At 44.7% G+C, this 9,623-nt stretch overlaps 1 protein-coding gene across 1 annotated transcript; it reads right to left on the bottom strand.

Annotated features, from left to right (window-relative positions):
- Positions 1–5,296: 5,296 nt before the first annotated feature.
- LOC130884208 (olfactory receptor 2A12-like) lies at positions 5,297–6,244 on the bottom strand. The gene has a single exon (XM_057785231.1). It carries the CDS (start codon positions 6,242–6,244, stop codon positions 5,297–5,299), a length of 948 nt encoding a protein of 315 aa, XP_057641214.1.
- Between the last annotated feature and the right edge of the window lie 3,379 nt (positions 6,245–9,623).

Here is a 9,623-nt window from a genome sequence, read left to right as displayed (position 1 = left end):
GCATTTATATGCACCAATGTTGGATCAGCATTACAGACCAAGGGCGATCAAGACTTGACCCTCTCGCTCTGTGCATGGTGATTTTTTTTTTAAAAAGATTTTTAAAATTGATTTTTCTTGAGTTCTACATTTTTCTCTGCCTCTCTCCTCCAAGGTCCCCATACTTCATGGCGATTTTGAGGACTTTGTTCACGGTGATTTTGAGGACTGGCGGGAGAATGGAGAAGGATCCAGGTGCCCAGAGGGCCTGGGGGAGGGAGCGCATGGGTTTCTGTAATGACACAGAGCGTCCCATCGACTCTTTCCCCCACAGACAAGGAAAGAGTTCAGTGGAGAGGTGATATCTGACCTGAGTCTGGGAAAATAAACAGGAATTTGTTCTGCACACAAGGAAGAGAAGGGCAGTCTGAATACAGAGAGCAGAGTGTGCAAACATCCTGTGGAAGGAATCATGGCCGTGTGTTCCCTCCCCATGACCATTTGAGGACAGTGTTTGTATCACTGACACCTGTTCTGCAAGCCTCCATCAAATGGATCGTATGAAAGAACATAGGGTACCTTTGCAGGGCAGAAAGAAGCTGGGTGTGAACAGAGCACAAGGGGAATTATCCCTGGTGCGGCTATCTTGGGAAGGAAAGGGTCTAAAGAGAACAAGAATAGAGTTTTGGCTGGGTCAGGGACTCATGGGTAAACCTCCATCCCTGAAGCTCCCTGGAGTTTTGTAGGCCCGTCTTAGGGTGGTGTCTGCTGGCTCAGGTCCATAGCCTGTCCTCTACAGCTTGCTCCCCAAGGCCTGTGTCCTCCCAAGTCCTGTCTATGTGCCAAGAATAATTTCCTAGCAAAAGACAGAGATAAACTTATGGGCATTTTTTCCTGATCACAAAATTTGGTTACAGAGAAGTACCAAAAATAAAGATGGAGTGTAAAAACACAAAGATAGTAAATGATTTACAAGAGTTGAGTTGAATACAATCTACTGTGTGTGTAACTAAACTACATTGCTTTTCATTAAAGACAACATGAAAAACAAGACATGATTTCTGTTCATAAGACAGCATGGAACCCACTTCAATTCTGTATCTGCAACATGTATCTTCTCACTAAAGACCCACGATCCTTAGGTTATATAGATACATATTTCTGAAGATTGAGCTCAAATATTTTTAGTCATTCTGTCTGCTTATGTGTATGCCAGCAGCCCTAATTAAACTCCATGGATTGAAAAAACAAGCAATAACCCTCCACCAGCATAGGAGGGGGGTGTTGCAGACTGCGGACCACCAGACCCTGAATTTCTTGCAAACAACCTGTTTTCCTCTGCTCTGAGCAGCCTGCAGCTGCTCTGAGTATGAGACCCTGATAGCAGGGGAGTGATTTCTGATGAGTTTGCAGCTGAAAGATCCCAAGAGCTGGGCGTGGCCAGAGTCCTATAGAAGCTGCCCCTGAGCACAATAAAGTGGGCATTCTTGGCACTCTTGTTTCAAGGATGACCCGTGTCCCTGTGTGTTTGTCTCATCTCTGTGTGTACGTGTTTAAATCTCCAGGCTCCTTTCCTAACTCGCGAACGCGAAATGCCTCTCAGCGTAGGTGCTGCACTATGGGCATAGTACCACAGTACATGTAGTACAGGCAAACAGTAGAGGGGGATTGTTAGGAGGAAAGATTGCAGCAAGAGAGGGGAGGAGATGAGAGAAGATAGTGTGTGTGTGAACATTACCAGCTTTCACTGTATACATGGATGGAAGTGTCGAGAATAAGATTTGCATGTGGCCACATCTTCTGAGCCTAACAGAGAAGAATTCTTTTTTATTCATATATTTATTTTACATCCCAGATATAGCCTCCCCCATTCTCCCCTTCCAACCCCTTTCCTCCATTCTCCTCTCCCACCTCCCAATTCCCTCTTCTTCCATCTCCATCCAGGAAAGGGCAGGTCTCCTATAAGTATCAACAAAGCATGGAATATTATGTTGTGGTAAGACTAAGCACCTCCCCATATATTAAGATTGGGTAAGGTGACTCAGTATGAGGAGTAGGTTCCCAAAAGCCTGTAAAAGAACTGGAGACAACCCATGTTCCCACTGTTAGGCGTCCCACAAGAGAACCAACCCTACACAACTGTGACATATATGCAGAATGCCTAGGTCAGTCCCATGCAGGTTTCCTGGTTGCCAGTTCAGTCTCTGTGAGCCCCGATGAGTCCAGGTTAGTTGACTATGTGTCTTCTTGTGGTGCCCTTGACCCCTCAGGCTTCTACAATCCATTCTCTCCCTCTTCTTCAGGATTTCACAAACTCTACCTGATGTTTGGCTGTGAGTCTGCACCTGTTTCCATCAGCTGGTGGATAAAACCTCTCTAATGACATTTGGATGAGGCACCGATCTGGTCACAGAAGATGGCTGGCTCAGACTACTTATCCACTCTTGCTAGGAATCTTAGTTAGGGTCATCCTTGTATATTCCTGGGAAATTCCCTTGCACCAGGTTTTTATCTGACCCCCCCCCCATGTCTTCCCCATTTTTAGTAGTCTCTTTCCAATAATAGAAACTTTTACAGATAAACTTTTATTTATTTATTTGTGTGTGTGTGTTATAGCACATGTCTAGAGATCAGAGGGCTACATTTATGGAGTTAGTTCTCTCTTTCTGCTTTATACATAAGTTGTGGGGGGTAGAACCCCAGCTGTCAGGCTTATGTGTTAAGTGCTTTTACTTGTTGAACAATCTTACTGATCCTAGATAAACTATTTTTAAAACTTTGAATACACTTAAGAGCTTTAAAAAAGACTTAAGTGTCTCGAGTTTAAACTCTAATGTAAAAGAAATAGAATGGGAGCTTGAAAGTATTTTCCCCAAATAGAAACTGCAAAAGAAAAATAAGATAAAATACGTGAGAAAAGAGCAGTCTCTCTCTCTCTCTTTCTCTGCCCCTCATGGAATAAATAACGTATAAGTCGTAAAAGAACACTCTTCAGCAGTAAAATAAGTCAGCACGTAGAAATGCCCCCAAACTGACTGAGCGGCTGCTATAAGTTATAGAAGCATGCATAGTGACTGCTTCACCTCAAAATCTGTGAAAAACTTGTTTAATAATTTTATGCATGTTTCTCAAAAAATGTTACGTGATTATTTCCAGTTTTTAGTAATGGATGGCTTCCTTCTTTTTGTTTCTCTTGTTTCACAAAAGTCTGAAGAAAATAATTTATTACTTTTGTAAAAAAAAAAAAAAACCCAAACACAAGCAGCAGACTCAAAAAGTTATTCTCAATGCATGGAACAAGCAAAAACAGGCAAACAAACAAAACGTACACTCAAAATGTACAAGAAATTGCGAATCAAAAGAGGCAAGCGGCACTTAGCACCTGCCAATCACTGTAGGTGCTCTACTTGTGCCTCGCACCTAACCCTTCTGAACCGTCTGAGGCACGTACTATTTTCTACCTGGTTCCGGATGAGGAAACCGAGACCTGGAGAAGTTAGGTGACTTTCCTATCATTGCTGCATTACTGAGGACACAGCTGGAATTAAACCCAGACGTCTGACGCTAGAGTCTGGTACCCTACATAATTCTACCTGTGATTCATGGGAAGACAACCAGGGAAATGCAGATTAAACAGGAAGCAACACTGCCACCTGTCACACAAGACAGAAACATTATATTGAAAGACACCGAGTACTGGTGATTTTAGACGTGACTTGCTGTAACCACTTAGAAGAGTAATGTGGGAATATCGAGTAAACCTCCTTGACTCTGAGATCTGCAGAGTTTACTTCTGTCTATAAGTTTAGAAAGATATGCGGGTATCTTGGATGGATAAGTGCAGACTTGTTTAAATAAAGAGGGAACTGGGCAAACAAGCCATGGTCTATTCGGATGCTTGTTGATTAATTGAGCTGGATCTCATCATCAGATGAGCAGGTAAGAGAAACATCACATTGAGTTAAGCGCTTTTCAGTCATACTGATAACTGCTACCACATTTTTGACACATATAAAAATAATTCTAGGCATTGTTATTGGATTCAATAGTATTCCATTAAAATTTTAACAGAAGGTTGAATAGACCAGTTTGAAGATTAAAGAAAAACTGTTTGAAGTCAGTTTAACTTTGCTATTGTCTAATTTTCTTTAAAATGATTTGTTTATTTTAATTTCACATGAATGGGTGTTTTGCCTGCATGTATGTCTGTGTACTGCATGCATACAGGGCCTGCAGAGGCCAGAAGAAGGCTTCAGATCCTCTAGAACTGGAGTTACAGACAGTTGTGAACTGCCATGTGAGTGTTCCAAACTGGACTCAAGCTTTCTGTAAGAGCAACCCGTGTTCTTAACCACCTCTCTAGCCATATCTGATTTTTTTTGAAAGAAAGAAAAAGTGTATTGGACAAAGCATGACAAAAGATTAATGTGTCTACCTTTGTTTCTCTCAGCTGCAGGTCCACAGATAGATAGAGATATAGATAGCTAAATACAGAAATACATACATATTTTATTTTATAAAATATATATTTCTTTTCTCAAAAGTGAGATTTAAAATATAAATTCTAAATAGACCAAGGAGCAAGAGAGATGTTTCAAGGGCTAAGAGCACATATTGCTCTTGTAAGGACCCAAGTTTGGTTCCCTAGCATCCATATCAGGTGGCTCATAACTACACCTGTATCAGGTGTCAGATTTTTAAGGAATCTGGCTTCCACAGACCCCTGCACTTACATGACATATCCACCCACCCCTACACACAAAATTAATAAAAATAAATCTTAAAACTAACCCGACCCAAGTAAAAGTAATTTTCATGAACTGAGCTCAGATTAGATCAATTAGTAGTCACAGTTTTACATATGGATCTAAAACCGCCCTAACTTAGACTTTACGGCTTCTAGTACAAAAGCAATCCTAAGTATTAGCTGTAAAGAGTTCATCAAACAGCAACAAGACAAGGTTCTATGCCTCGTGTCATTTTCAAATTTAAATTCCTTCAGATTGCAAAAAAAGCCTGTTTTCATGTTAAACACTTGGCTGTCCTCGTGCTGAACTGACATGGACTTCTAGAAGTAAGGCGAGAGCCAAGGAAGAGCAAGGAAACAATGTCCATGAACTCAAGGACAGCCTTTTAAAAACAACCCCTTCGCCTCTAGTCCTTAACTGAGTCTTTGGAGGAAGCTGAAACTTAACAAGTTACTGTGGGACTTTCTGTTTAGGAGTGGCCACGATCTTTCCTGGCTATTTGGAAACTCGTGTGGTTCAGAATTGATTTCTTTAGTGTGCCAAATGAGCTCCAGTCTTCCAGTCCTGGGTCACTGGGCTGTCCCTCTGTCTCCTAACACTTTCAGAAAAGCCCCCTTTACATCCTTGTTCCTGAGGCTGTAGATGATGGGGTTGAGGAAGGCGGAGACAACATTGTAGAACAGAGCCAGTTTCTTGTCCCGTTCTGGGTCATACCAAGAGCCGGGCCTCATATACATGATCATGGCCGGCCCATAGAACATGGTGACCACAGTGATGTGGGATGCACATGTAGAGAAGGACTTGAGCCTTCCCCGGGAGGAGCGGATTCTTAAGATGGAGGCAAAAATGCAGCCATAGGAAGCCAAGATGAGGGAGAGAGGGACCAGGAGTAAGATGAAGCCCAAGATGAAGTCCAACTGGTCATTGAAGGATGTGTCTGCACAGGCCAACTTCAGGACAGCAGGGACTTCACAGAAGAAGTGATTGATCTTGTAGGGGCCACAGTAGGGCAGATGCATGGTGAAGACCGTGTAGATCAGAGCACCAGTGATGCTGATGGACCAACAGACTGTGACCATCTTGATACAAACGAGACGGCTCATGAGTAGAGAGTAGTGAAGGGGGAAGCAGATGGCGACATACCTGTCATAGGCCATAATGGCATAGAGAACACACTCAGCAATTCCCAGGACCAGGAAGATGAACATCTGGGCTACACAAGCACCCCAGGAGATGGTCCTCCTTGGACATATCATGTTAACCAGCATCTGGGGCACAGTGGTAGTGACGTAACTCATGTCTACCAAAGAGAGGATACTGAGGAAGAAGTACATAGGTGTGTGAAGGCGAGAGTCTAGGTAGATCAGACTGACAATGAGGCCATTACCCAGGAGGGTGATCAGATAGAGCAGAAGAAAAAAGACAAACAGGGCCACTCTGACCTGTGACTCACTGGAGAAGCCAAGGAGGATAAACTCGGACACTGAGCTGTGGTTTTCCTTTCCGAGGATCTGCATGGTCATCTGACTGTTACAGAGAGGCGAACACTCTGCTCTTCCGTCTGTGGCCTTAGGGCAGGAAGACCGAAGCAGAGCCGCACACACAACAGCATACACAATTGCTTCCAGTGATGCAGTCAAACCTGTGCTGAGCTGGATGGAAAGACTGTCAAAGCTAGGGCTGCTGGGATACTGGGCAAGGAGTTGAGAAATCTGACTGCTCACAGGATCACCGTGGAAGCCATCTTCATCCACAGAGGACAAGGACTTAAGTGACTATTTTTGGAGCAGGGAGCTCAGCCAACTCATGACCAATGCCAGTTCATTCTGCCAGGCATGCGTACTTGTTCCCAGTAGGTAGGCAGATCCTTCTGCTAGCAGAAGGTTAAAATGATGTCTGAAAGTCTGGGTTAGCAGGCTGTGGGTGCTTGGGTACCACTAAGCCAGAGCTGTGCCAGAGGCACAGGGCTGAAGCTGTGAAGGAGGCAAGTGGAGAACTTACAAAGCTGATAAAAACAGGCAGGAGAACAAACGGAAGTTTACTACTGGTTTCAGGTTATAGGCAAATCTAGGTAAAATATATTAATTTAGAAACTCATATTTATTGACTAAATTATAGGTGGTCTTATTAATAGATTAAAAAATATTAGGCAAATTAACTCAAGATAAAATTACTACAGTTGTGTTTGATGCTGAAAATGTTTTACAGCATATTAGAAATATATTTAAGGGTTGAGTGTGTAGTTCAGTTGGGAGAGTGTTTCTCTAACATACACTAAGCTGAGTAGCATCCATAAACCTGGCATGGTTCACCTACCTGTAATCCCAGAATCAGGAGATGGAGACGGAAGGACTAGAAGCTCGAAGTTATCCTCAGCTACATAGTGAATCAAAGGCTAGCCTCGTCTACATAAAAGCCTGTCCTGAAAAATAAAATAAAATAAAAGACTTAATAAATGCATTTAACTGAAGCCATTATGTTATCTTGGTATGGCAGCATTGTATTTGCCTAATAAATATTATGGTTAAAATGGAAAAGGAAAGACATATTTAGTAGCACAGAGCAGGGACCTCACAGCCTGTGCTTCTGAAGAGGTGACCCTGGCTTCTGGCTTGCTGCTTCCAGCTTCCCCGAGGCCTATCCAGACTCTGTCTCCTGAACTTAGAAATGTGAGATTTCCTGTTGCCTTCCCTTGACCAGGTCTTTAATCAGATTCCCCTGAGTGGCCCGGTGGTAGTCCCAGTGTGACCTTGGACAAATTTGCTGTTGGTCTCAGTCTCTGCAACCGGTAAACAGAGATAAAGAGATTGTGGCACAGATTTATAGCAAGATGCGTGTGAGATACGGTGTCGAGACATCTGGTAGAAGACAAATAAAAGGAGTTAGTGTAAGAGAAGCACGCTCAGAAATCAGAAGTGCTGTGGCTGCTCCTGGCTTTGCCCCCATGTGCTGTGTGATCTTGGGTGACTCCGCACCCCTCTCTGAGCTTCACAGAACTATTATTTAAATTGAAGGTATTAAATATGACGTCCTTTCAGTTCGATTGTCTTGATATCAAGCTAGAGACCCACAGACATACCAGGGCCCTGAGCACCAGGGAAGGGCTGAGATGGGCAGGGCTATGTGGGCAGGAGTTTGTTCCAGGAGTTTGGAAAATAAGACCAGAGAGTTGGTGGGTACCTACTGTGCACCAGGTAAGGAAAGTGTCTTCTGAAGGTAAGAGGTGGCCTAGCCCAGCTCAGAGCTTTGGGTCAGGAAACAAGAACGGGTGATCAGGGCAAATAATCTCCCAGAAGAGGGAAGGGAATGAGATGCCTGTGTCCCCCTTCCAGCTGACCATACTCTAGACCCGAACTGTCTTAGAGGCCTCCCCCAGCCTCCTCCCCCACACCCCAGCAGGTGCACTCTCCCTTAGCGTGCCCCTTCTTGTGACTCCCCGATGGAACTCAAGACCGTGCTCAGAGGCTCTGACTGTGTTCAATTTGGTATAATTCTCCAGCAGCCGAAGGCGACGACTGAGTTAGCAAGATGGCCAGCTCTGCGATCCTGTCTGGACAGCTAGAGGCCCCTCCTCTTGGAGACTTGGGACTCTCTAACAGCTGGTTTTCTTAGTTCTTTCCCTTGTCATCCTTTCCCCACTGTGGCCCTGCTGGCACCTCCCCTGGTCTGCTGTGTTTTTCCAGGCCCCGCGCCCTGCACAGTCTTCTTGGGGGTCTCTTGAACCTTACCTGACTGGCTAGGCCTTGTTCATTTCATGTGCCTATTGTTTTAACAACCAGGCTGTGGGTTGACACTATGTCTCTTTTAGATTGTTCCATAGCATCTAGCAAAAATGAGGTCCCTGTTAAGGGCTTGTGGAAGCCATGGGCTCAAGACTGTGTTCACTTAGGGAAAGATACGTAGCAGTTAGTCATCTGCCGGGCAGTGGCAGTGGCCGCCAGACAGCTCTATCTCAGCATTAGGTTTCTCTTTGTAAACAGTTCTGCTTTGCCTTCTACCAAAGCAGTAAGTGCCGGGGTTGGGACTAACTCCTGGATTTTGAACAGCATAGGTGGCTTAACCACTGACTCTTGTAAAGGTAATGAGGGAGCAATTACCTCAAGCCCTCTCTCCAGGAAAGAACCCTGCTCACATTCTCTCTCCATCCACCACCTGCGGTGTCCCCTGCTCCTTCCCAGGCTCTCAGTTTCTGGTAGAGAAGAAAGAATATACTTCATACAACACTCTCTCCCAATCCTGCCCCTTGCCTTCAGTCGCCTCCAAATGACCAGCCTGTTCTGTCTGAGCGGCTTCCTTCACCCCTGTGGCAGCCACAGCAGCCTGTTTCCTCTGGGTTCTGTGGGTCATCAGACGAAGCTGTCCATCCTCTTCTGTTTACACTGTGGTTCTACAGGAGGGGTTCACCGTTCTCTTAAGTGTGCAGGGCAGAGCTCCACTGGGCAGACTCAGGGGTGCTCTTTTGTCAGATGAAGTTGGAGAGTGGAGTTCCAGCCTCCAAGAAGCCCTGGGGATTACTTGCCTACACCAGTGAACACAGCACAGGGCCTCTGGGCTGGATGAAAGAGGCAGTCAGGAAGTCTAATGGCCCTAAGATGTTTCAGGCTTGGCTCCTGGAACTGGGGAGCTGGGCATCCTTTGGAAATTTCCATTAGGAACTGAAATTTATTCCCTCTGAGACATCATAATGTCTGTAAGGATGGCCATGGCAGCCAGGTGGTCAAAAGGCTGGGCGGATAGACGTCCCTCCTCTGACCCAGTTTGAGGACTCCCAAATGCCCCTCTTGGGTCCTACTGGAATTTCAAGAGAGAATAGTGGTTGTCTGGCCTCATTAACTGTTGCAGAATAATGATTACCACAAAGGATCCTGCCTTGTGGATTATTGTCTTTTCCAGATC

Source organism: Chionomys nivalis, chromosome 11 (assembly GCF_950005125.1).
Source record: "Chionomys nivalis chromosome 11, mChiNiv1.1, whole genome shotgun sequence".
In the NCBI taxonomy this organism is placed as follows: Eukaryota; Metazoa; Chordata; class Mammalia; order Rodentia; family Cricetidae; genus Chionomys; species Chionomys nivalis.
The sequence above is the reverse complement of the archived record's forward strand: the minus strand, read 5'-3'. Positions and strand labels throughout refer to the sequence as shown.